This window comes from Tenebrio molitor, chromosome 6 (genome assembly GCF_963966145.1).
Source record: "Tenebrio molitor chromosome 6, icTenMoli1.1, whole genome shotgun sequence".
In the NCBI taxonomy this organism is placed as follows: Eukaryota; Metazoa; Arthropoda; class Insecta; order Coleoptera; family Tenebrionidae; genus Tenebrio; species Tenebrio molitor.
This window is the reverse complement of record NC_091051.1, coordinates 14294826-14321642: the sequence shown is the minus strand read 5'-3', so window position 1 is coordinate 14321642 and position 26817 is coordinate 14294826. Positions and strand designations below refer to the sequence as shown.

Sequence of the window (26817 nt, the reverse complement as noted above, 5' to 3'; positions counted from 1 at the left end):
GGATAATAATCAATTAGGTCTGCAAAATATGAAAGGGAAATCGTAATTTTTAAGGTCAATTTTGCCGCCGGCGGTAAAAGGTGAATCAGCCTGTATATTAAATAGGGCACAGAGGAGTTGTGAGAGAATTTTTAAGAACGATCGGTGGATTAAAAATGTATTACTTATTGACACTTAAAGGACGAATTGATTTTCGATTATTGTAGTAACCGAGTCATTCAAGTATCACATAGGTTCGTTCTTTTACATTTTTAATGTTTCGACAAAGAACAGTATTTCATCAAGTAGAAACCGATAAATAAGATATTATTACATTTGTGAACTTAACACAACCCATTTGTAATCAGGTCATAACCATACTGAATTTAAATGTATTAGGCTATCAACTTTTTGATGATCTGGCCGTATTTTGGGGAACTGCCGGAAGTGACGTTAAAAGCCAGGCTGCTTCAGCGTAGCGCCAAGTAATAGGTTGTGGATAAAATGTGTTGTAAAAAGTGTAAAGTGTAAAAAGACCTTCAGTCTTGTATTTAAAAGCCATAATTATCATTACCAAGATTCTTCGTATTCTGGTGTTTCAATAAGTACTGTTTCAATAAAAACAAAAATGTGAACTGTTCAGGTGTTTTTTAAACATTTTTTAATATGAAAAATACAATTTCAACAAGTACAGACGAGACTATAACTAGAGATATCACATGTAACCATGGTGGAATATTGAGCGTCTCAGAGATCTGCAACTGCAACAAAAAAAAATTATGTTAACTGTTGTAAAAATATCTCGACGACGTAGCATACCAAAACAAATCAATTAAAGATGTAAACTATGTGATAATTCAATTCCTCCTCCGATGACGTCAATTTCGTGCCCACCGAAACCTCCAATCGAACCCCCAAAGTCGTGATGGTGGTACTCTTTGGTGTACACAGGAATTTTCTTTTCCACCACTACGGGATAAGGTACTTTGACTGGGTAGGGTTTGGCTATGTGAACTGGATAGGGTTTTGGCACTGGAACTGGTACTTTGACTGGGTATGGCACCTTAACGGGAACCTTGACAGGTACAGGATACGGTTTTGCGACAGGTACTGGATAAGGTTTTTTGACAATTACTGGGTACGGTTTCGGGACATGCACTGGGTACGGCCTATCCACAGGTACCTTGACTGGAACTTTAACAGGGTAGGGGACATGTTTCACCACGGGGTAAGGTACTGGGTGGGGTACAGGATAGGGTACTTTCTTGGTAACGGTGATGGTCTTGACGTGCTCGTGGTGGTGACCGCCTCCTAGTTCAAATCCGTGTCCTCCCAACTCGATACCGTGCCCTCCCAACTCGATACCGTGCCCGAAACTTTCGTAACCACCAAATTCTATACCACGTTTGGTGTGTTTTTTTTCACCTTCTTCGGCCAAGGCGAAGCCGACTATTGTCAAGACAATCTGGAAGAGATTAACGCACTGTTAGTAGAGGAAGAGAGTCGAGCACTGATCACTTACAATAAACTTCATTGTGGTACTAGTCCCAAAGGTAAACACAAACTGATGGTTGTCCAACGACCAACAACTATTTATACAAAAATTACTTTCCCCAACGAACCCTTAGTTCCGTTCATGTGTAAAAACTCACGCATTTAGGTCGCGCTTAAAATTAATGCCTTTTCTTTTACATCATGAGTATGGAAATAGTATTACAGAGTATTGGTTAACGGACAGAAATTAGATAAGACTTCCTATATTGTGATGTAATCGTTATGATTTGGAAAATGCGACAGAATGTGATATTGATATTATGCACAAATTTAACTAATTTGTTATTGGCATGTGTTGGATAACATAAGTGGAACACGAAAATCGCAGATTACTATCGACGATTTATAATATGTGAAGTGTTACGGTTATGAAAGACGCTAATCGGAAAAGTCTATCATCGTGATTAACACTTATCTCGGATTAAGAGGTGATCAGCGATTACACCATTTAAATCAATTAAGAAGCGTTACAAATGTGAATTTCATTGCTCGGAGAAAACATGCAAATAAACATTGAGAAATAATAGAAGTGTTGATGGGAATACATTTCGATTTTAGGGAAAATTAGCCACTGAAGTTTGAAAGGATGTCTAAAAATAAATGCTTGCAAACGCGATCAGTTTCTATACCATTGGGTCTAGAGTACAACTGTGTTACGCAATGAATGAAACTGGTTCGCACAAATGTCCAAGCGTTGTCTTCCTTTTATCCGGCTATTAAATAAAATCCATATATAATTAGACGGAAAATTATATAATCTGTCGCACGAGTGAACATGTAATGTTCCATTGAAGACTACTGAATACATATGTACAGTGGGGAGCACGGAATTTCGCACGCCAATTTGTACGTCATTAAAAAAAAACTATCTAGTCTAAGCTTTATTGTCATTATAATCAATAATGAGGTGGGATACGCATGATATATGTGATCATGACTGATGTTTCACCTAAACTGTCACGAAACTGCCGCCAGTAGGTATCTCATTTTAATAAAATTAAGTCAGTGAAATGTCCAATGTGTGCGAAATTCCGTGCTCGCCACTGTACATATTTAATGTAGGCGAAATTATTTTTCAATGTCTTTTTTTACACTATACATAAAAATATTTTTAAAATTTGGTAATTCTTACTTAATCAGAAATTTTGTTACTCGTTTTTTTTTAATTCTAGTTACCAGCGGTAGCATTTAAAAAAATCATCATCTAGGTGTAAAAATCTTCCTCTTATCAGAAAAAGATTTTTTATTAAAAATTGACAGAACCTAATCCTTTCTTTTTTTGACAAAAATGTACGGAAATCTTCTTTCAATGTTGATTGAAAAAGACTGATTTAATCATTCATCTATCTGCACTTCCTCGTTTCTCGGATATTTGATTACCATTGCAAAGCCAACGTGTTACACAAAACTTTGGTTCATATACAGGGCGGATGACAAAATCCACTCCCATAGCTCTATAACTTTTACTACAAGTCTGTGACGAAAACACCCAAGTTTTTAATTTTTTTTTAATTATAATATTTTTTTTTTTACAGATATTGAGAAGAAAATTCTCTATAAGAACGAATAGAAAAATATATACAATGTTCACACTGTATATTCCGTTGCTATGATATTACGCAATTAAGCCACAGATCACTCGTAAATTGTTCGGGCGTTCAAATGAAATCCTGGGCTGAGTAGGCGTTGGAAAAATTAAACCGTTTAGAACAGTGTAAAGTTTGAATTTCCCGCCGTTTGACACGAATGACATTTGTTTATGTTTAATCGGGACATAATTGAACATGTTTGTTTTCAGCAAAGGGTGCCCTTAGATATTTGCTTCGAGAATAGGAATCGTTACGTTTTCTATTTTTGATGTAAAACATTGCAAAGAAAGAAAAAAAAGAAAAAATGTTTGGCTCGAAATTTTAGGTTAGCTGTCAACATGCTCCAGTTAATCTACGCTTTAAAAAAGCACAACAATCCACCTATTCAACGGAAGAAGGCAATGAGTGGGAAAAAGATAGAAGAAATAAAATTCCCAATGTTAAAATAAGACAGACGATTGCGCAGGAGTCGGTATGGAAAGCGTTATTAACCTCTTTTTGTATATCGCGCGCTGTCACTGCTTAGAAGTGGCTAAAGCTACAAACAGTCATAACACTCATTCACAGCTGAATGTCGGTTATTGAGGTTAAAACAAGAGAAAATATTAGTTAATTCTTTAAAGTGCTATCATGGTTGCGAATTGCTGTGTACCTGGTTGTAAAGAAAAAGGTAGAGGATCGACAAAGTCAAACTTGCTTGCTTCAAACCTTGAAACGTTAAATATTACTAAAAATTGCACCAAAAATGTTACTAACTTCTGGAAGTGGTTAAAGTCACATAGGCAACACTCCTGACAACTGCGCATGTATGGAAAAGCATTTTACGCACACTGAATAGGTGGATTGACGGTTTCCAACGCCTTCCCAGCCCAGGATTTCATTTGAACGCCCGATATTAGTGATGAAAGACAAGCAAAATTTACGAATCCTTAAATATTAAATGTTCATGGTCATGGTATCATGAAAAGTATTAAACGCACACGGCCGATACGCAAATAACAGACTCGGCTGATTATAAAATCTCGGCTGTCGCCTCTGTTTTACGATATTCAGCCGCGTCTGTTATTTGCTTCATATCGGTCTTATGACGTTAATAACTACAGGGCAAGTCACATAAGGCTTATTTCTGAATTTATTTTGTACGCAACCAAAAATACTAATGTAATTTGGCTAAAAATGTCAGTTACAGTTACAGATCTACTCGTATTGAACGAGATAGATAGATAAATAGTTATCAAATATTGGTAGCACCATGCACTGCTGTCAAATGTCGAAAGCAGACGCAGGTCATATCGACTTCTTGATTCGGACTAAGCTCATCGGACTATAATTGAAAAATGGACTATATTTTAAATTTTTTGATTAGGCAACCAGTTATACCTTTACAAGTTAACATGGGTGTCGTGCATTACATAAAATATAAAAAAATAAATAAAATGGAATCAAAATGTATCATGTTTGTTTCCAAGAACAATGCAAATTACTGGTGTTCATGGTGACCATCAAAGGATATTTATTTAGAAGAAATGTAATATGTAATATTTTTTCTCCATGACCGTTAGTGAATGTAATAATTCCGAAATCATTTTTAATAATAGAAAGTAAAAATTTTCACTCTTGCGATTGGAATATTTATTCTGAAACACTTGCTTCTTATGCGTTTTGCATGTATTTTCATTCCATAACAAGTAACTGAATGAATTTTCCATAATTATGTTCAACGAAATATGTACATAGATTGCCATGGATTTCAAAACTGTCAGTGTCAGATATCAATGCGACGTCCAAATTGTTTTGTGACAAGTTTTAATTGAAATAAATAAAAATTGTTCAGATTTCATTGTTTTCGATTCATACTTTCTAGTCGTGGTGAATTATTACATGCTCGTGGAGAAAATACAGTCTGTTACTCGGTTAGAATGAAAATTCGATTTACTCGTGGTTCGTCACGCTCACTAACGCTCGCGCTCGGAATCTTCCACTCGTAGATCGAATTTTCATTCTAACTTCGTTACAGAATATACTATTAAGTACATAATTTTCAGTAAAATAATATTTAGTGAGTAGTATTCAGTGTTTTCAGATATTTCTTATGTTCATTTCGACCGGATCTGTACCGGTTGTTGCAATTTTTAATTAACTAATGGAAAATGTTGTAAAAGACAATGTATTATGTTAAGAAATAAGACAAATGAATTAATGCTTTTGGAACGTTTATTGAGGTATTCAAAACACAGAAAGAGGACAAGAATTTCGTTAAAATGTGGAATTGTTGCCTAGTTATGGAAACAATTCTCACATATTTAACGAAATTTAACAGTTGCGCGACAATCCATTTCTGGTTGCGAATAGTGTGGAAACTCTCCACTGAGTGAAGCTAAACCACACTATTTCTCAAGAACGATGTTGACATATTTTAATTGATAACGATGGTACTGTTATGATGTTTAGTGATGTCCAAAACCGCTCCCGATGGAAGAGAGCCCGTGACTTTCAAAGGACAAACCATGTTCACTGCCGAAGGACAACCCGCTTCCTCCGGAGAAACCATGTCCGCCTCCTAAAGACAATCCGCTCTCTCCAAATCCTCCAGATGAGAATTCTTCATGTCCCTTGACAAAGACTGGTACTGGTTTCTTGATGATCTTGTACTCAGGAATGTGCACTGGAACTGGTTTGTGAACTGGCACAGGGTATGGTTTTGGGTATGGTACGGGGACCTTGAATGGTACTGGCACTTTGACATGTACTTTCACTGGTACAGGGATGGTTTTTTCGATCTTGACGGGGTAAGGCTTGTCGATGTGGACTGGGTAAGGTTGAGGCACATGCACAGGATAAGGCTTGTCAACTTTCACTGGTACTGGCACTTTAACTGGATAAGGTACTTTCTTCACCACAGGTACTGGTACTGGATGAGGTACCGGTACATGGATCTTCTTGTGGAGAGTGATGTGAGTCACATGGCCGTGATGCTCTTCTCCGAAACTGCCACCCGACAATTCAAGACCTCCGCCATGACCGCCGCCAAAACCGCCGCCTAAGCCACCTCCCAGAGAAAGACTCTCGTGTCCAGAATAAGATCCATAATCCCCTAGTCCAGGGATGTTTCGTTTCGTCTTGTTGGGTTCTTCAGCAAGGACCGCTGATGTAAGCAGTATAGCGCAAACCTGCGTAACAAATTTCATTTAATGCATAGATTAATTAACAATTTTTAATTGACTTACCAGAAACTTCATGATGTTGCTTGAAGGATTGACGATGCAACTGTGTTATCCGTCTTCTGCCAGTCAAGTCTTTATATACCATTGATGTGTTTCCCCCAAACCAAATTTTTGTTAAATTATGAATATTTTAGCTCCAGTGTAGCGCAACAACCGTAACATAATTAATTTTAATAAAGCCTTTAATGTATGCATGTTTAATGATATTGAGGGGCCGAGTATAATTTTTGTACACTCCAATGTACGAATGTGATGGAATTTTATGTCAACAAAAAAATAAGTTTAGCTGAAAAGTTAAAGTAAAGAAAATCATTTTATGAATACGTACGTTTGGAAGTAAATTTTGCAATTTATTATAAAATGTACCTATAAAATTTCATGAAATTGAAAATAAATTCGGCTTGTGGTGTTAATTACGAATATAATTTCCACATCTAATTAAAGTTGTATAAAATTATTTTGGATTTGTAACAACGTGGTTGATTATTATGGTTAATAAGAATAAATAAATAGTAATGATAGTGCTTTCGGTGGTATAAAAAGTATGATTGAAATGTATGTCATAGTAACTACAGTGTGTCCAAGAAAGTGGTAGCAACTTTTACGCTGCGTACTGATAGGTGGCACTATTCAAGACACAAATCAAATAAGGGTTGCAATGTTGTTTACTACTTATTACTTTTTTATAGGATACAAGCATCTCGATCTTTTTTTTTGACTTTCTCAAATGTCATCATTCATGCTGTTTACGTCTGGATTTAAGCTTGGAACAAAGAATAGCTCTTTTTAAATGGTCAGTATAATGGTGGACAATTTGAACATTTTAAATACATTTTTGAATGTTTAAGTGTTCATTATTTTTGACTTTTGCTTAACCTAATTTACACTGACAATGACAATGTTTTGTAATGTTGCCATATATGAAAAATATTTTCTCTTAATAGTTCCATCTAATTGGAAAAAATTTGCCACTACTTTCCTGGGGATACTGTACATGAAAATAGTAAATCTGAATAATTAGAATAGATTAAATTGGAATTAAGTCGCATAAAATAGTATATTGTTATACGAGTTGCACAAGGGTTTAGAGCACGACGAGCGTAGCGAGGAGTGCTCTAATCTAAAGGAACGAGTTCGACAACATGTCTTGTGAAACGAGTGTAACATGCTATTTTTTCTACTTCGGCTTCATTCATTTCATTTTTTAAAATATAAAATAATTATGGTGTTCTAAACCTCGTTAAAATGGATGCACAATTTATGTTTAGTGAAAAAGGGGAAAAGTTTCTTGTAGTGAAAAAGTTTTCAATTTTTTCAAGCACACATGGCAAAATGTGGAAAAGTTCGCTGCCGGTGCGTGAACAAGGACTCTTTCGCCAAAGTTTATACAAGTGATATAAATAGTGCTAAAGTGTTACATACTCTTCCAAATCATCATCATAGTGAAGATCTAAATATAAGCAGACAAGCTGTCAGTAATAGTGCTAAAAAAAGAGAGCAAGAAGACTTATATGAAAGGCCTTCAAAAATTATTCACAGGGAGTAAAAGGAGAATAAATTCTCCTCCGGAATTACCACCAGTGATATAACTTGCATTCGAAAAAATATTTATTCTGGTCGGCGTGATAATCTTCCTCCATTACCAAAAATCCAAGATGATGTAAATGTGTTCAAGGTAAGAAGCATTTTTTGTGTGCTTGACTAACGATATTTATCAAATAATATTTTCAGATTTGCAACCGAAGACACATAAACAAGAAATGTTTCTGATTGCTTTGGACAATAGAATAGTTATTTTTGTATTAAGTGCGCAAAATGATTCGTTAAATTAAAAGAGAGTTCTTATTGGTTCCCAACCATGGATAAAATTGACAAGATCTTTTATCCATCGGACTTGGACCAATCAAATTTAGAGATTGCAGTAACTGCAGCAACCTAACCAAATATAAGAACGTAATCATGGTAATCATGGTAATCATGGACACGATGCTAAATTTTGTAGAAAATTTGTTATAAAATGAGGGAGACCCTCGATCAGAACCAATGAACGATCAGGATCATAGTCTGTCATTTGTTTGTCATTTTTACAGAATTTTCTGTGAAATTTAGTATCGTGTCACACTAGTTTAAGAATTTGTTTTATTATTTTTTGTATATTTGATCGTAGATGAAGTATAGGATTAGGTATACTCGCAAGTAACGTTTTTTACTTGCTCATGTAATAAATATAACGGGTGTTTTTTAAGTTTGGCGTCGAAGTAGGCTGTCGATTGTGAACGCACTGTACAGGTTACGGATCACCGATCTGCTGTTTAAATCTTACGCTTTTACACGAGTGCTGCGATCGCAATCGACTCTCCAAATTTAAAAAAACACCTTCACTATTTCATATGAGTAGCGCTGTCAGATCACTTTTCAAGTATGAGGCCGAAATCTGAAGCACGAGGCGTTAACCAAGTGCTGCAAAACAGGCCGAATACCTGAAGCGGCGATGTCAAATTACAGCGAGGATCGAAGATTTTAAAATCCTAAGTATAATTGTCCGTTTTGTCTAAGGTTATATTGGGGCCGTAAAAGTAGTTACCTCCTAATAAACTGCCCTTTTGTGTGGGTTTCAGAAGCTACGCGCCCCTGCAATAAATCAAAAAACTCTGAACGAAACAACCAGTCGGGTTTGTTTGATGTTCACAACCACAAAATGTTTCCTATTGTAGACAAATCAACTTTTACATAATGGGATAATTTTACGGCCCCAATATAACCTTAGAGAAAACGGACAACTATACTAAATTGCAGCGCGCGGTTAGTTTGGGTCTTAATAACCTGATGTAAACTGCAGCGCTTATAAATGTTAATAAGGGGTCGGCTTATCATTTAGAAATTTTCAGGTAGCACTGCACTTCTCAGTTCATTACGCAGATGTATCAAAGATGTAGATGATGCTCTTGAATCGATTCAAATTAAAACTAATCAAAATCAGGAAATTCTTCAGGTGCATGACAAAAGAAAAAGATAATAATTTTTTCTTGCCACAAAAATTTGAAATTTTTGTCAACATCGTCAAAAATTTACGCGGACGGTACAATTAGTTACTGTTCACGGATATAAAAATGTACATTATGTGCCTCCTTCGTCTCAATTTTTCAAACTCTTTCTCGATTCTGTTATAATGCACTTCCTAACCTTATATCCCAATATACTAGATATTAAAATCGTTCTACTGCAAAATGAGGGTTTTTGAGATGTGTCACTTTTCTTGGCACCAACGATATTTCTGTATTTCAATTTACGTATAAATAAATATAATTTACCTTCCAAGAAAATTTTGTTTCTCGTTACTATATATACAGTGAGCGGCAAAAGTATGGAATAAATTCATTAAAAATTAAACAAAATTTTTTTCAGAAAAATCTTTGGACAGGTCAATTTTAGTTTATAAAAATACATATTTTAATAGAAAATAAAATTCCAAGCAGTCATTTGTTTTCGAGTTATGACGTCATCGATAGTTTTTTTAAATGGAAACCCCCTATTTTTTTTCTTGATTCTGATAGCCCTTTTAATTGTCTAAATGTTAGTATAAAAATTTTGTTACCTCACATAAGGACATTTTTGAGAAAAAAGATAATAAAGTTGGAAAAAATAAATTTTATAACGAACAAAAACAAGTCAAAAACTGTGTTTGTAAGTACTTAAAATTATGGAATTAAATGTTTGAATTCCCATCCCGCAGCTTGTTGACAATAAGCAAGTTTATGAAGAAATTCCCCCTGTTTCAGTTTTATCTATCGCATCCAATCGAAATGAAAATTTCTATACGTTGTGTTTCTGTTAAATGAGTCATTTTCGAAAACGTTTTGTAAAACAAATAACACATACGAATGAAATTAACAGTAACAGTTGACTGTTTGATTTTACTACTTGATTTTTTGACTTGTTTTTGTTCATTATAAATTAATTTTTTACAATTTTTTTTTTTTTCTCAAAAATTTCCTTATGTAAGATAATAAAATTTTTATACTGTCATTTAGACAATTAAAAGGGCTATCAGAATCAATAAAAAAAAATAGGGGGTTTCTATTTAAAAAAACTAGCGATGACGTCATAACTCGAAAACAAATGACTGCTTGGAATTTTATTTTCTATTGAAATATGTATTTTTATAAACTAAAATCGACCTGTCCAAAGATTTTTTGGAAAAAAATTTTGTTTAATTTTTAAAGAATTTATTCCATACTTTTGCCGCTCACTGTATATTCTCTTTAATCGTCTACCTGGGGGAGTGCTATTTACTTATTTGGAAATCAGTACCTGCTTCCCCTAAAAGATTAAGACCAATGCGGTTTTCTTGTTTTAAAGCATATTTGCTAGAGGTTACTTCGCATTGGCGTACGTTTTATTAAATATGATATACAGGGTGTATTTTAAAAATATGCCGAAATTTTACCTACGAAGTTGTGGGACAACGTAGAAGACTAAAAGCAGTTAAAAAAAAATTTACCTCAAAAATTAAATGTCAATTTATTTTTTGACATAGAATTTTTTAAATATTTTTCCGAGATCTACATGAAGCCAGTAGCTCGCGGTTAAAGTTTGGCACGACATTTACCTAACATCCTGTATATTCAATGAAGAATATCCAAAATTCCAAAAAAATCTTAATCAACAAGTTAATAAATTAAAAATTATTATTTTTATTCTTATGTTTATTATCGTAATTGTTGTTATTGTTTTCTTAGTTTACTACTTCAACATTAATAAAAAACAACGATTTATTCAACAATGTCCATTAACTAATACGTGTCCATATGCTAATCTGTAGAATTGGATAAAAGGTGTCTTTTATCACTTTCCAACTTAGAGACGTTTTCTTTACTTTTTCAGTAAAAATATCATGTTTATTTATGACTGCTGATCACTTTCTGTCCATGAAAGTATTCTTTTTGATTAAACAAGCAATTTTTGTTATCTTGAAAACTCATTTCTTTTTTCAATGCTGCTTTCTTGATGCTCTTTAATTTTTTAGAAGTAGAATTGTCTGTTCTGTAACTGTACATTTTTGACCTTAAACCTATGTACTCCAACATCTTAATACCATTCAATTCATCTTTGAATTTTCCTATTACTTTCTTATTTTTATAAGAATACAATGGATGATCTTTTGGATAATTAGATGTATAGTTTGTCCAGCGAGAGATTGGTTGACATAAAAATCACTAAATTCTACGTAGAGAAAGTAGTACCTAGCGCACCTAAAATTTGAAATATATTCTTCAAGCAGTAACATTTTTGTCCTGAAATTATGCTCTAATTAATGCATTCTAGTGCATTTTGTAGTGTTGGGTTAATTTAATAAAATTTAAAATCTCCCAATCTTTCGCTGGACGAAGTTTATCAAAATAGTTGGGATTGTTTTACATACTCGTAAATTCGTAGAAATCAGCCCTTTTAATCTTATACTTATATGAAACTATCAGTATCTCCATAATACATAGTTATTTTTATATCGTGTGTTCATTTAAATTTATCCTCAAAGTACTCGATTGTGAACGTACTATACGGCTAAAAGATCACGGATCAGCTGTTTAATATACGCTTTTACACGAGTGGTGCGTTCTCAATTGACTCTCCAACGACAACTTTGAGGATACATTTATATGAACGCACGATATTAAGTGCGTGAAGTGAAATGTTCTTTTATGGCGAGGCAGTAAAGCCTTTGAATGCACAAAAAACATCTTCACGCACGAAATATAAACAATATTTTTTTCTACAATTGCTTTCAAAACTAAATTTTAAAATTCAAATTTTTGGAGGAATCTGAAGTATCAAGCAGTGGCGATGTTGCTAGGTAACTAATAAAAAACAGTGCGTGAAGCGAAAAACAGAAAAGGTTAAGTGTGTGTTATGTATGGTTTCTATAGTTACTATAATACTAACAATGTTAAAAAAATACAATACAATATCAACTTTTTGAATCAATTATAGAAAAAGAAGTTTTATGTTTTCATTGAATTCTGAATTCGACTCGTGGGGCGCACTCGTCAAATTCATATCCCATCAGCGCCGTTGACATTCGTAACACCACCACAAAAATAATCGGCATAACATTGACTACTCGTCCTATTGCAACAGACAATCTTCCTGGCAGTTTATAAGCTAAGTATCAAACGCATTTGTTAATTGTATTGGAATAATTACTTATCGCGGAATTAGGCGATTCAAAATCAAAGAAATTCGTTTTTGAGAGGATTTCCCTTGTCATTCAACGTGGAAACGCTGCAAGAATTCGGGGCACTTTTCCAGATTCCGTATTATTATCGGAAATTTTTGCATTGTAAATCAAAAATGTTATGTAATTATGTTTTCAATACATTTCGCCATTGCTGTTAAAATCATTTTGCATCATTTTGAAACAAACACCGCACGGACGAATCGGAAATAAAGTTTTTGTCATAAAACCTACGTGAGTGGAGGAAAGGCTAAAACGAGGCAGTCAGGTTCTGGGGCTCTAAGAGAGCGGAAGACGGGCGATAGGGAGTAAAGAAGTGATGGGGTCCTGAGAAAGGGCCTTCGATCAAGGGGGTTGAGATCAGGAAGATCGTCCTCCAGCGCCGTAGTGCGGATCAAAGATCCCTCACACGGAAAGCTTCAGGAAAGCTGAACGCCCTGGTGGCGGATTTTGTTTCACCCTCGGCCACTCGAACACCATCGCTCCGAGCAGTTGCTCAACTGCCGAAGAAGAGAAGGTGCTGGAGTCTTCATCCGGTCGTCGGGACGTTGCTGGACGAGACAAGGATCTTTTTCTGGCGAAACCTCCAGGTGATCGCCCAAGGTCGCCGCAGTGGTTCTTCTGCAGAGCATCGGTGACTGTAACCGACACTATATACGAGTAGTTTTAGGCAGTTTCGTCATTTTATTTTGTTTGTTTTGAATAATTTCTAAATATTAGGTTAGCTCTTTTGGATTGTTACCTTAGCTTTCCCTTTTTTTATGCACAGTTTCGTTCTCTTGCTGGCTTGGTGGTCTTGCCAGCAAGAGGACAATCGATCGGTGTACTTGCTTTTTCTATATTTTTTTGTGTGTTTATCGTCGAGGCTTTTTGTTACTACTTTTAAGACGAGACGAAGATGACGAGGATCTCCCGCAGATCGCGGCCGCCGTAAATCTTTCGCGGGTGGAAGGTTACCTTGAGAAATTCTGTAATACTTCAAAGGCTACTGAGCACACTTCCTCTGTAGGGACATTAGCCTAATTTACTTACGATTCTCTAGGAACAGGTCCTCGTTTAGAGTTAACTCAATTGCCTGCCATATTAAAGTCACGGATATAATTTTAAAATATCATAGCTGACACAATTCTATCCGATGAACGCACTTCTAATTGGGGTATTCCAGGCCAAGTTGCAAAAATTGATAATATGCCTTCTAACATTATATCTGCTCCCTGAGTGCAGGTACAAGGAAATGCGTTTCTTCCATCCCTTGTGAGTTTATTGTGCAGTTTATAACTTTTAATTTTGTATCGCGGTTACCTCCACTAAGAAATGTTTAAATACGGCGCATTTCTGAACCTTCAATAATTTAAGTAATTTATAACGGCCGACAGCAATGGGCTGGCTCAACCGTTCCAACCCTCATTATTATTAGTAGATTATAAAGACCTGCATAAGTCCTTCCCAATATCGTTTGAAAAAAATTGAAAATTTTCAGCGTTTCCTAAACAAAGTGATTCCTTTGAATCTTTCGATTGAATGGATTGCGTTTGACCCAGTTTTATCAGTTTTAATTACTGATAATATTTTAAATTTTCTTGGAATTTTAAATGATTGACTTTACACATAATAATCATTCTAGAGATTTATTTAAGTAGTAACATGAACTGGAACGGGTTTGTGCACCGGAACCGGGTACGGCTTGGGGATCGCAACTGGCACTTTAACTAGTACCGGAACCTTGACGGGTACTTTCACTGGGACGGGGATGGTTTTCTCGACCTTGACAGGGTAAGGTTTGTCGATATGGACAGTGTAGGGTTGGAGCACCTTGACAGGGTAAGGCTTATCGACCTTGACAGCGACCGGAACCTTGACCGGATAAGGTACTTTCTTCTCGACCGGGTAGGGCACTGGATGTGGGACCGGAATTGGAATTTGTTTGTGGAGCGTGATGTGGATAATGTGACCCTCTTGGACGGCACCGCCGCCTAATCCGCCGCCACTTCCGCCTCCGCTTCCGCCGCCGATTCCACCACTGTATCCTCCCAGAGAAATTCCACCGCTGAAGTCGCTATGTCCGCCGCCTCCTCCCAAAGACAGTCCACCGCCGTGGCCGCCGCCTCCCAGTAGACTACCGCCGCCGTCTCCGCCTAGAGACAGACCACGCTTTTCTCTGACCGCGTCGTCAGCAAAAGCAACTGTGACTAAGAGAAGAATGCAAACCTGTCGGAGGGTCCGCGAGAATTGTTTTAATAATATTTTTAACGAACACAATGGAAGATCTTACCAAAATGTTCATGTTGCTTGATGGAAGAAATAATGCAACTGTGATAATTGATTGAAGAGGCGAGGCTATATATGGTTCTAACTTCTCCTATGGTGATAGTACTTTCCATTTAGCTGCACATCACAGAAATCAGTGACTGCACGAACAACAATACACTTTAATCTTCAACAATTATAACAGAAAAAAACCATTACCTAACAGGGCAAAGAAAAATTATGAAAAATGAACAAATAAAAAATTTCGTTAATTGCTTCCTTCCTCGAATTTACTGGAATTAAGACAAACTGCCACTCTCGAAACGTTATTAAATAATCGATTAGTAATTAGAAGGAAGCAACTTTGGTAAGCATCGACGAGGTATTAATTGTATCGATAATATTTTACATTTATTTTATCTGTGATTGCCTAACTCGCAGTTGATAAAAAATTAAACACTTAATTAACTTGTCAGCCAAATAAATTATATGGTAAAGTTGTTATACAAATGCAAAAAAAAGAATTATGTCTAGAATTACAAGTGTATAAGGAAGACATTTTTATAATCAACAATTTTTTAAATTATAGATACTACAATATTAATTTTTCAATAATTTTTAAAAATATATGTATTGCACAATACTTATACTTCTTCTTATTTTCAACACTTTAAAATCCGGTGTCGATGCCTCTTCCACGTCGGAGTGACTCAGCCAAGAGCCGTTTGTGTTCGCCTCGGGAAATACGTTGTCCCGAAGAAGAGCATCGTTTTTTTGTCCAGCTCGCTTTTACGGAGCCACAGTCTTTTTTGTACAGGGAGAGGGTCAACGAAACGGATACGCTTACAGCGTGAACGAATTTCGGAGGGCGTCACGTATTTATCGGAAAATTAGGACAAAGGCGGTACGAACGGAGCCCCCTTATTGGCCACTGTCATTGCCATCTCGAACTCCAGGCCTTAAGCCAGACAACGTGTGACGTCACGAGGAAGACCAAACGTCAAAATTTGACATTTGTTTACATTTCCAGAAAGTATCAAATACGGTGTTTTAATCATTCTTATGGAAAATTATGAGATAAGCAAAAGCTTGGTGGCAAGTGTATATAATAGTTTCAGTTAATACCAGGGTATTTACTGTTCATAGGACGTCGCAAGAGACGTTGAAACCTGGGAAGTATTTTTATACCATATCAACATTTTCGCGATTACAAGTCGTTGTAAGGGCAATTTAGTTGAAACTATATTTGCTACACATATAATTAAGACGTAAGAAGCATTTGTTGTGATTTGGTGTGATTTGAATGATTCACAAAGTAAAAATTACGCAAAAACAATAAATACACAAACTTAACCTCACTTGTATATGACAATTTTCACGTTATTAATGGCATTTTACTCCACGACGCAGTAATTGTAAAGCCCAAACACATCGTTCTACTAAAAAAAGAGTGCTAACCAAAAAGTTTACTGTTTTTATTAAATTCTGGAGGTTTAATGCGTTTTTCGATGAAGCCTTTACTGTGACGTCACGATCAAAAACAATTGCTGCCTTAAGGCTTTGTGTTCTAGATGGCAATGCCATTGGCCAAGGGCGCGGCGCCCGGGTGACACAATCCAAAGAATTAGATCTCCTTTTATTTAATTACCGAACATTGGTTCCAGTGTAGTACCGTGTGAGCAACAAGTACTGATTGAGTTGGCAATAAATTCTGGTGATTTTTGGTGACTTTTATGTCATGTTCCAACGAGAAAACCATTTTATTAATAAAAGATTACAAAAACCAAGACGTTTAAATTTGAAATGTATACCAGGTGTCAATATTGTCAATAAAACAAACCGAAATAGGTACAATACAGTCTTGAAAATTTTATGTAAAATTTTTTTTTGCCAACTGTAACAGTTATTGTTGCTCACCCTGTAGGTTTACTTCAACAAACTTTAGGGAAGTCAATTTTTATTTTTATTTCTATCGAATGTTATTTCAGGTCATCGATCAAAAAATTTCACTAGTCATTAGAGTTCAACATGCTGTAACCGGATTCGTTATTGACTAATTTTGATTATTACTCTCATTAATACATATAGCCAATCACGTATTATTTCAAGCATTTCATTTTTTCATTTAGTTTTTTTTTTAATTTTATTGTAAAAACTATGAATGAATTCTTTATCAAATTATAAGGGTTATTTCACAAGTGATAAAGAGCCCGGCGGAATTGAAAATGCAACCCGCAATACATTTAAAGTCTAAATGCGATTTGAAGCTTTTTTGACTTGCCCAAATATGCGATTTCGTGTACCGAATTGTATATAACACAAATTTATTCCAACTTTCATTAAGTGTTACTGGATTATATTATGAAGATGTATAATTTACACAATATACAATGTGTCATTTCCTGTAGAACTGAAAGTGGAGTTAATTGTTTTGTAAAGTAAAATGCAAGTAGTATGATACAGTTAGAGTAACATTTTGTAAAAGTACAATAGTGTTATAATGGACTTATTAATTAAATGAAACTCGAATAGATAGCAATTAGCCTTACGGCAAATGATGACTTGTGATTGTGGTTGAGTTAAATTATACTGTAATGTTGCTTTGAAATTATATAATTAATCGTCTTCTTGTACTTCTTGTTTGGTTATTCATAAATTAAAGTCTGATAAATAGAAAAATAGTTTTATTGCACAACTAAAAAAACATAAAGGTTGTAAACACATACAACAATACTAAGTGATAAAAGATGAAATGAAAATGACACATGTTGCTATCAGATTTGCTGACAGTTGTTCAATTGCCTAGGTGGTAATTCATTTGCCAAGCAAGATGAGAAGCTATTTAGGACAAATGTAGAAAACAAACTTAAATAAAAATGAAGACAAACAGAATTACTTTACCTAAACAAATCTAACAAACTCGAGCAAAATAGTCAGTTGCGCAACAAGCAATTTCTGGTTGCAAGTCTAATATGGAAACTCTCCAAAAGTGGAGCTATCCATATCAAGATCAAGTCGATGGTAATTTTGGACAACGTGCGTGTTAGATGAATGATATGTGACAACTATATACAGGATTCAACTGAATTATTTTTGTTGATGAAGCATCAACAAAAATAAGTGAGTCGAAGAGAGGCGAAAATTAATATCACATATTTGATTTTAATGGTGTCCAAAACCACCACCGCCGAGGGACAGTTCGTGTCCTCCGCCGAATCCACCAGAGAATCCACCGTGTCCTCCTCCCAAATCTCCACCGAATCCTCCGTGGCCACCGAAGTCGCCGCCTCCGAATCCTCCTTCGTGTCCCTTGACAAGAACAGGCACCGGCTTCTTGACGATATTGTATTCAGGAATGTGCACTGGGACTGGCTTGTGCACTGGTACTGGGTATGGCTTGGGGACTGGATATGGTACCTTGACTGGGTATGGTACTTTGACCGGTACTTTGACTGGAACGGGGATGGTCTTCTCAACCTTGACGGGGTAGGGCTTGTCGATGTGGACTGTGTAGGGTTGGGGCACGTGCACGGGGTACGGTTTGTCGACCTTCACGGCCACAGGTACTTTGACTGGGTATGGTACTTTCTTCTCCACTGGGTAAGGTACTGGGTGTGGGACCGGCACAGAAATCTGCTTGTGGAGGGTGATGTGAGTGATGTGTCCTTCCTCGGCGCCGCCGCCGCCGCCGAACCCACCGCCGAGTCCGCCACCGTATCCTCCGCCGTATCCTCCACCGTATCCTCCGCCCAGAGAGATGCCCCCTCCGTGTCCTCCACCCAGAGAGATGCCCCCTCCGTGTCCTCCACCCAGAGAGATGCCACCGCCGCCGCCGTGTCCTCCCAGCGAGATTCCGCCGCCGTGTCCGCCGAAATCGCCGCCTCCAAGCAACAAGCCACGCTTCTTCTTAGCGGCCTCTTCGGCGAAGACCGCCGATGTTAGCAGCAAAGTGCAGACCTGTAAAAATTTGGCGGTTATGCCGTTATGTAATTTTCGCAAGTGAGCGGCTTACCAGAAACTTCATGTTGCTTGTGTGGAATTGACGATGCAACTGTGTCTGTTCCAATTTAGTACCCGCCACTTTATATACAAGTCCATCCTCTCCTACAGTGATAGTACTTTCCCATTTCCCCCTAACATCTCCCTGCAGCAGCAAGTGCATAAAATGTTGTTCAAATATAACAATAAATTGCAGGGTAAAGGTTCACACAGAGACGATGACAAAGGCTCGTTTTAGCAACATTTGGACCTTTTGTTCTTCGGCCGCTACAACAACTCCTTTGTTCGATACCGTTCTCACCTTACGTCATCGTCGCCGCCCCTTCGATTATTTTTCAGATAAAAACCCTTCAATCTCGCATTATATGGACGACTTTAATTTTGTCAGAGCCGTCAGCCTCTGCCTCAATTAACAATATTAATTGGGCTTCAAGATCTGCGAGCAATTTTCTTATTTAATTTGAGCGTTACGTAAATAGTGCCGGATGCTGATCTATATATTTTGCTATGGTTTAATAAATTGTGAAATAATTATTGTTGCGGTATGGGTGCATTCGCGTTGCGATAGTCTTTGTCTGAAAATTCTGCAATTTATGCAAATTGTGAGGGAATTCGTTGAGAAACCAGGATTTTACGTTAGTAATAATTGCACTCGCTGATCGCTGTCTGTTCATCAATCCAGTAAACGCATGATGTGTTGCAGGCAAGGTAAAATGAATAAATTGGAAAGGCGTAACAGCACGATAAAGTCTACCGGATGAAACGATCTGATCTAGAATATATCACTTCCCTGTAGAGTTCCTAACTTTAGGTGAATGTGGTTTCAATTATGGCTATTATTGCCAAACATGCGATCGTAGGAAGAACAGCAAAAATCTGTTACGTGTGTGGAAAAAAAGTTGCTTTGTTGGAAATGGCATATGGCGGCTGGAATTTTTCGCTGATTTATTGCATCACTAATTATATGAAGAGTGATCCAAATCGATTATCGACCGGTTTCTAGTCCAATTTGCAGAAGAAAAAACTGTTTCACGTACTTATATTCCTATTAATTGTTATTACTTATTAGCAACGTATCTACTGAAACGTAATAATTGTAGGCACGATTTTAAATATATTATGTTGAAATTCTCGAACTGTCTGTTACTGTATTAATTCAAGCATTAAGTAGAACATTTCGTTTTGTTGTCTTTCTGTTAGGTGGCTAATGATACATTATCGGTAACCTATGGTACCATAACAATTATTATTAGGCTTCTGCTAAAAATTTCCTTCTTTCATTTGCGTGGTCAAATGTATAGCGTCAAACTAGTTTTTAAATGGGAAAGATAGTATCGGCAAAGTGTCGTCCGGTCTGTAGGATTAGCTTTAAAAATGAAAGGAAAAAAGTCGTGAAAACAAAAAAAATTAAATAGAAATAAGACTAAGTTGAATAATTTATTGGAAAATTCTAGTATGACAAGAATTGAATAATTTTCTAAAGAAAAATTATGTTGGATTAAAGGTTTATAAGAATATATTTATGAAGCGTAACCGTTCTACCTACTCATCAATTTAATTTGTTTCGTTTTAATAATAAAGTTTCACTTATAATGTCGATAGAACAAATTTTTCCTCATTCAATTACGGGACTAAAATAAAAGATTTAAAAAATGTAAAATATTGAAACAAAAATTTATTTATGTCAATAAAAAGGATATGATATTTCTCATTTTTATTGTTTGTACGAATTGTACGATACAAGGAATTTCGAATAAAAATAGAGACAAGCTTTTCTTAAGGATGAGTTGTTGCTGAAATGAAAAATACCGTGTGATAAACAATTACTGTTTGAGTTGGTAACAAAACTATGGTGACTTTTTTGCGTCCCTAAATTTGTCACATAACCGGAAGTGACCTGTTTGATAGATCGTCGAAACTTGGGTTATTTGTGATACGAAGCAACGATTTATTGAAAAATGAGAAGTTTTTAAAAACAAACAAGTTAGAGCGAGGAAAAAGTTTTTAATTGAAAGGTGCTGCTCCAAATGAGTCCAATGATCAATAAAAGATTACAAAAACCAAATAAATTTATGTCAGCTGTCAATAATGACACTGAAACAATCAAATTCGAGAGGAATTTTTTATTGCCAACTCAAACAGTAGAGAGATATTGCATTCAAACTTTATTTAAGTAATAGATTAATAAATGCATGCGCTATGAAATAACGCTACCTACGCTTTAATGGCATAGTGATTTAAAGTTAATACTGCAATTTATCAAGGCGTTAACGTTATTAAAAGACAATGCAAAGTTGACAAGTAGTGTCAAAAATGGACTAAATGTTAGAAGCTGCAATTTTAGGTGGTGCAAATGACGATGATATTGAAGAAGCAGTTCATCACTTTATTTTTAACTTATTTCGGTCAAATCGCACTCAAACTTTTTTGAACTGTTGACATATGAGGAATGTCAAAAATAACGTTAACGTCTTGCGGTAGGTATCCGTTCGCAATTTACGTAAAGCGCAATCGTTATTACTTATTACCGTCTATGTGCTAAAAATTGACACTTGGATGTCAAAATAACGTCTTTCTAAATACTGCTAACCGCTATATGACACTGCAATATCTCTCTAATATAATTGTTGCTCACGCGTTATTATTAGTGAGTAAATTGTTTTGTTACTACATTGTAGTGCCATCTACTGTACCTACGTTTTACTCTAACTTTATTTTATTGCATTTTAAGCAAAATGTATAGATCACCGTTGATACACGTCGAATAAGTTGCTTGCCTATCCACATACCGGTTTTTTTAAAGGTGGGTGATTAACAACATCCAGGTCTTGTTAAGTTGGTTGCATATGGCACAAAATAGTCAAATTTTATTTTATGATAATACAACAGCTTTATTATAACAACTTACAATAGCTTATTGCATAAACACGAAAAATGTTAAATGTAATAAGCATTATTTGGAGCAGCCCTCGAGGATCAAATTTGTATAATTTGAGTTACTGTGCAAGAAGTAATAATTCAAAGCTGAAATGGTATTTGACTATTTAGATGATTTTATAGAAACATACAATTCTACGAATAACTGTAAATGAATGGATTTAATTAGACAAATATTACTAGTGTTGTTTGGGAGTAATAATTGTTATGTTATTCAATATGCGACTGGTTGAGCAGCAGGGGTTTTATTTCGATTAGTGAATTTGAGCTTGTGTAAGGATATAGTACCTATAATTTGATTTCAATAATGAGAAGATTATGATCAGATACCTCCTACTGAGGAAAGTACCACTTAGGCCCAGTATTTCAGTGCAGGGTTAACTTTTGGGTTTGCAAAACGCGGTTAAATTTTAACCCAATTATTAACCTTGTATGCGTATTTCAGTGCTTAGTTATGGGTTAAAGTATTTAACCAACTTTTTCTTAATGTTGGCAGTGCTTTCGGCAGACATATTCGAAAAGCTCGTAGCCAGTCGTAGCGGACAGGTGTAGAATGCTGCCGTTTGCTGTCAGCTGTGACAGTATTTAACCCACGTGTAGAGTTGTTTTGGTTAAAGAGTGAGGTGTTTTTATTCAAAAATACATACCTATTTTTTTATAATGGAATTTTACAACAGATACCGACTTTTGGATCAGATATGTACCGGGTGATCAAGAAGGACTGTTTAAGTTGGCAATACAATTAAGAAAATTTGTATTTATAACACTGTAACTGGATATGTTTTGTTGGTTTATTTGACAAATATCTGATATAGGTATAGCATTAACAACGACAAGCCACCAACAACCGGAAGCTACTCCTGTTATACGATTTAAAATACGATTCAGTGTTACCAACTTAAACAGTCCTTATTGATCACCCCGTATATTAAAAAACAAGAAAATAATTATAAATATTAATGTAACAATAAAAAAAAAATTAATCTTCTAGCTCTTTTTAATTCGAGGAAAGTCAGAATTTATATAAAAATTTATGAAACACAAGGTACGGGCATACTATTAAATAAAATAATCTTTTATTAACAAAAAATAATTCTTTTACAATACTGTAAACTATAATAAAAAAATATCTATTCAGTAAAAATAAATAATACCTATTGTAAGATCAAATTAAATTGACAATGCGAAAATTTCCGATAATAATGCGGAATCTGGAAAAGTGTCCCGAATGCTTGCAGCGTTTCCACGTTGAATGGCAAGGGAAATCCTCTCAAAAAGGAATTTCTTAGATTTTGAATCCCCTGATTCCGCGATAAGTCGGTCTCCGATGACATTAATAAAATCTATTGTTTCTTTGCACCAAGGGCCTAAGGTTTCAAAGGCTAAACCTTTAAATATGTAGTTTGACGAAATAATTGAACGATATTTGTTATGTTTGCGTTTGCAAGCCATTTCAGCGGCAAAACCTGAGACTTCAGATGTTTTCAATACGTAACTGTCTGCAAGTGTATCTACGACAGTAACGTCCCAAACCAAAGGTTGACCTTTATTCCACGGTATTATAGTCATCCCATCAGGGCGTTTTCCGTCATCACGAGATAGACCGTTTGGTTCTAAAGTTGAATTAACATGAATAGAAGTCAAAGACCGGTTGATAATAGAATTAATTTCAGTGTGTCTTGAAAATCTACCACTGCTTTTGGAACAACTTAGACCGTGAATTGAATTTCACAATTAACATTTTAATGTAAATACAATGCTTATATCAAACTCTAATTTTTGGATCTTCGACGACTGTCCATTTTCAAACTTTCATTTGGCGCCCCTTCAAAATGCGAAATAGCCGTTATAAGTGCTAATTTAATATTAAACTTGCCAAAACAGAAAAATAAATAATTCTGCACCGCACTTTTGGCACGAGTAATGCGCATGTCTAACCGAGAAAAAGCAGGTTAACCCACCCCTATCCCCTGGGTTAACTTTCCAGTTAAATTTTACCTTGATTAGAACCAACCCGACACCGAAATACCCCTAACCAGGTAATTTAATAGTTAACCATTTTTATTTGGTTTAACCCACGACTGAAATACCGGGCCTTAGTCCAAAAGAAACTACATACTTGGTACCATTCGCACTCTTTTTAAACGCAGAGTGGCTTTACAAAACTTATAGATCTTTTATTTACGTTCATCATTTGCTTCTTTGGAACCTGGTTAATCTTCTAATGGGTGAACCTGCAGTATAACGTTCTTGGACGACTATAATATAAAATAATTTGTGAAAAAATACAGATTATATTGCACAAGCTAGGAATATTTCAATATTTATCACCCTAGTATTGCCAACTAAATGTCCACAGCTGGAGAAGCTCTAAACAAACAAATGTCGGTAAAGAAATTTTGAGTGTTCGAATAGAACTCAAGGTTTATAAGCTTCGTGGGGTTTATTGGGTGGTTTTTTGGTTTTTATTCTAGTGAGGAAACACTTAATGCGTGATCGACTCTTTAGTAAAAGTTTAGTGCATTATGACGTCACGAGTAACTTTTGCGGGGGGAAAAAATTCAAACTATTGTTTTAAATGGCAACGAGGCAACCTACTATACAAATTAGTGTGTTCTACCAACCCTGTATTATCATTAAAAAGTTCGGAATAACGATCATATTTTTCACGTTAAGCTTAGAAAAGAATTCAAACAAGTCGTTCCTTTTTTAAAGAAAAGATTTTACGAATATTTTCGCTTTTATGTTTTTTAAATAAAAAAACAAATATAGTAATGTCAACAACAAATTACTCCCTAGGATTTAGGGATATTCGTTACCAGGTTGCCATAAATTTGGTTAGGTTGAAGACTATGTGGTTTCTGGTGATAAAAAAAAGATATCGTAACCATTACAAAAATGTAAGGCAGCGAATTCCTTGCAACAGTTGAATGCAACTAATCGATGTTTTTTCGTTTCACAATCAGTTTTGGTTTCGGACGGCACATTTATTTGGACTTGCGCAAAGAATCTCTCAATTCCTTAGGCATTCAAAATTACTTATGAAAATTCTCGTTACATACGTAATTTCCCTAAAAGTTCGAATCCTAGGAAATAATTTCTTGTTGAGATTAGATACTGTATCCACGTTAACTTTGCAAATGTATTGTGAGTTGCATTTTGCTCATTATCACTCGTGAAATGACCTGTACAATAGGCAAAATTTACATTTTCTGTAAACTGACATTAAAGCCACTGATGAGACTCCTACACTATAAAAACGAAGTATTGAATTACGCAAATAAAAACTGAGGAAACAGCAACAAACAATACTTATATGATTTTTAGTATCAATGTAATTAGATGAATGGTCAGTATTGAAACTTCCTTTACTATTTTTAGTTTCTCATAGCAAGATTTAAATGTGAGAAGTAACCGGATCTTAAAATTTAGTAAAGTACTACAAATCGCATATGACGATCAATTATTTTACAGTTAGATCTTGATGAAAGTGTAATATCATCAATAAAATTTAGAAAATGGAGCTCTCTTAAAACTGTCGAACAAATTGAATTTTATCATGTGTTGTACGACGTGATGTAGGTAGCTTTACGAAGGCGGTTCATTATTTATTGTAGTAGTCGCAGTAGTAACCTGGTAACATAGCGTAGTAGTATTGAAAGACAAAGAAAAGTTTTATTTTTCTACATAGAAACCTAAGACATTAAAATACACTATTCACTACTACATAATGATGCAATAATTTTGGAAATAAACCTAAGGGTACCTAAGATCTGACAAGTGTGTAGGTATGTACAGTTAATTTCAAAATTATAGAGTACACCTGAAAAATCAAGAAGTCGATTTATTAGTTTTTTCCACATGTAAAGATGCCTTTTTGAAATTTGAACGTCATATTTTTTATATACAGAATGCCCCCCAAAAAAAAAGACGAGCTCCCTTATTTATCGGAGGATTTTAATTATCTGTACGTCAAATTAAATGGTTGTTAATAGGCTACAAAACGGCTTAATAAATTCACGTATAGCTCCAAGGGCTTCAAGACTAAACTATGAAAATATTTTTTTTCAAATGGGATTACATACTTTTTTTTAGTAATTCTGATAGAAATTTTAATTCTGAAAACAACAATGTATCACAAGTATAACTTCACATAAAAAAAATTACACTAACTTTTGAAACAAATGACGAGACCAAGCGAAAAGCTATCAAAATACATTGCGTTTACAATGTAAGAACCAAATTAAGGTAGCTGGAAAAACAAATGACAAATAATAACATGTGGGATAGCGCAGATATGCCGCCAATGTTTAGCGCAAAATGGAACATAGACGATAGTAGCGTTTTTTTACATTTTTTTGGTGAAATTCTTGGTATTTAAGTGTATACTTGTGATACATTGTTGTTTTCAGAATAAAAATCTCTATCAGAATTACTAAAAAAAATATGTAATCCCATTTGAAAAAAAATATTTTGACAGTTTACCCTTGAAGCCCATGGGGCTATACTTGAATTTATTAGGCCATTTTGTAGTCTATTAACAACTATTTAATTTGGTGTACAGATAATTAAAATCTTCCGGTAAATAACGGACTTATGGACTCGTCTTCTTTTTTGGGGACACCCTGTAGGTTAAGTAAGTTTGACAACATAAAACGTCGCTGATATTTAGAACACCATAATATTGCCTGTTTTATCCTCTGCACGCTGCTCTTCCCGATATTATAATACTGGGCAACCCTCCGGATCGACCACCCTTCTTCTAATTTGGAAAGAATGAGCACTTTCGCGTTTTGGGTTAGATTAGGCATTTGGATTGTCAAAATTGACATTGATCATTGACAAAAATGTAAGCGCATTTCACACTGTAGAAAATTAGGTGTACTCTATAATTTTGAAATTAACTGTACAGGGTGATTCAAGTTTTACCGCCCAAGCGAAAACACACACTTCTAATCGATTTAAAATTCTCAAAAAGTTCAGGAATGATTATGTATGCCTGTAGAACATTCTGTAAAAATTTCAATTTTTTTAATGAAACGAATAAATATTTCGT

The 26817-nt window shown here is 35.3% G+C and overlaps 4 protein-coding genes across 4 annotated transcripts in view; all 4 read right to left on the bottom strand.

Moving 5' to 3' along the window:
- The window catches only part of LOC138134078 (loricrin-like), a 67429-nt gene extending 64875 nt beyond the window's left edge, over nt 1-2554 (bottom strand). The window contains exon 1 of the mRNA XM_069052146.1: nt 2551-2554. The gene's annotated coding sequence lies outside the window, so the exon portion shown is untranslated. The remainder of the gene's footprint in view (nt 1-2550) is intronic.
- LOC138134088 (uncharacterized) lies at nt 611-1630 on the bottom strand. The gene is made up of 3 exons (XM_069052158.1): nt 1502-1630; nt 799-1444; nt 611-740 (listed from the first exon to the last, which is right to left on the bottom strand). Exons 1-2 carry the CDS (start codon nt 1511-1513, stop codon nt 812-814), a joined length of 645 nt encoding a protein of 214 aa, XP_068908259.1. The 5' UTR covers nt 1514-1630; the 3' UTR covers nt 611-740; nt 799-811.
- A 2764-nt stretch (nt 2555-5318) lies between the features above and the next one.
- Nucleotides 5319-14992, bottom strand: LOC138133161 (tetra-peptide repeat homeobox protein 1-like). The gene is made up of 3 exons (XM_069050959.1): nt 14851-14992; nt 14214-14786; nt 5319-6292 (listed from the first exon to the last, which is right to left on the bottom strand). The coding sequence occupies exons 1-3, from the start codon at nt 14860-14862 to the stop codon at nt 5570-5572; spliced, it is 1308 nt and encodes a 435-aa protein (XP_068907060.1). The 5' UTR covers nt 14863-14992; the 3' UTR covers nt 5319-5569.
- A 2502-nt stretch (nt 14993-17494) lies between these two features.
- On the bottom strand, nt 17495-18989 carry LOC138134083 (pupal cuticle protein 36a-like). Its single transcript, XM_069052154.1, has 2 exons — nt 18838-18989; nt 17495-18782 (listed from the first exon to the last, which is right to left on the bottom strand). Exons 1-2 carry the CDS (start codon nt 18985-18987, stop codon nt 17988-17990), a joined length of 945 nt encoding a protein of 314 aa, XP_068908255.1. The 5' UTR covers nt 18988-18989; the 3' UTR covers nt 17495-17987.
- Nucleotides 18990-26817: the final 7828 nt, after the last annotated feature.

What these genes read in the sequence shown, in the direction of transcription:
- LOC138133161 (XM_069050959.1), bottom strand. An exon ending in TTCCAGTTCATGTTACTACT is followed by an intron (nt 6,293 to 14,213) that starts TAAATAAATCTC and finishes TTTGTTACGCAG; the next exon opens with GTTTGCGCTATACTGCTTAC.
- LOC138134083 (XM_069052154.1), bottom strand. Translation starts at nt 18,987, where the DNA reads ATGCACTTGCTGCTGCAGGGAGATGTTAGGGGGAAATGGGAAAGTACT. An exon ending in CAAGCAACATGAAGTTTCTG is followed by an intron (nt 18,783 to 18,837) that starts GTAAGCCGCTCA and finishes AAATTTTTACAG; the next exon opens with GTCTGCACTTTGCTGCTAAC.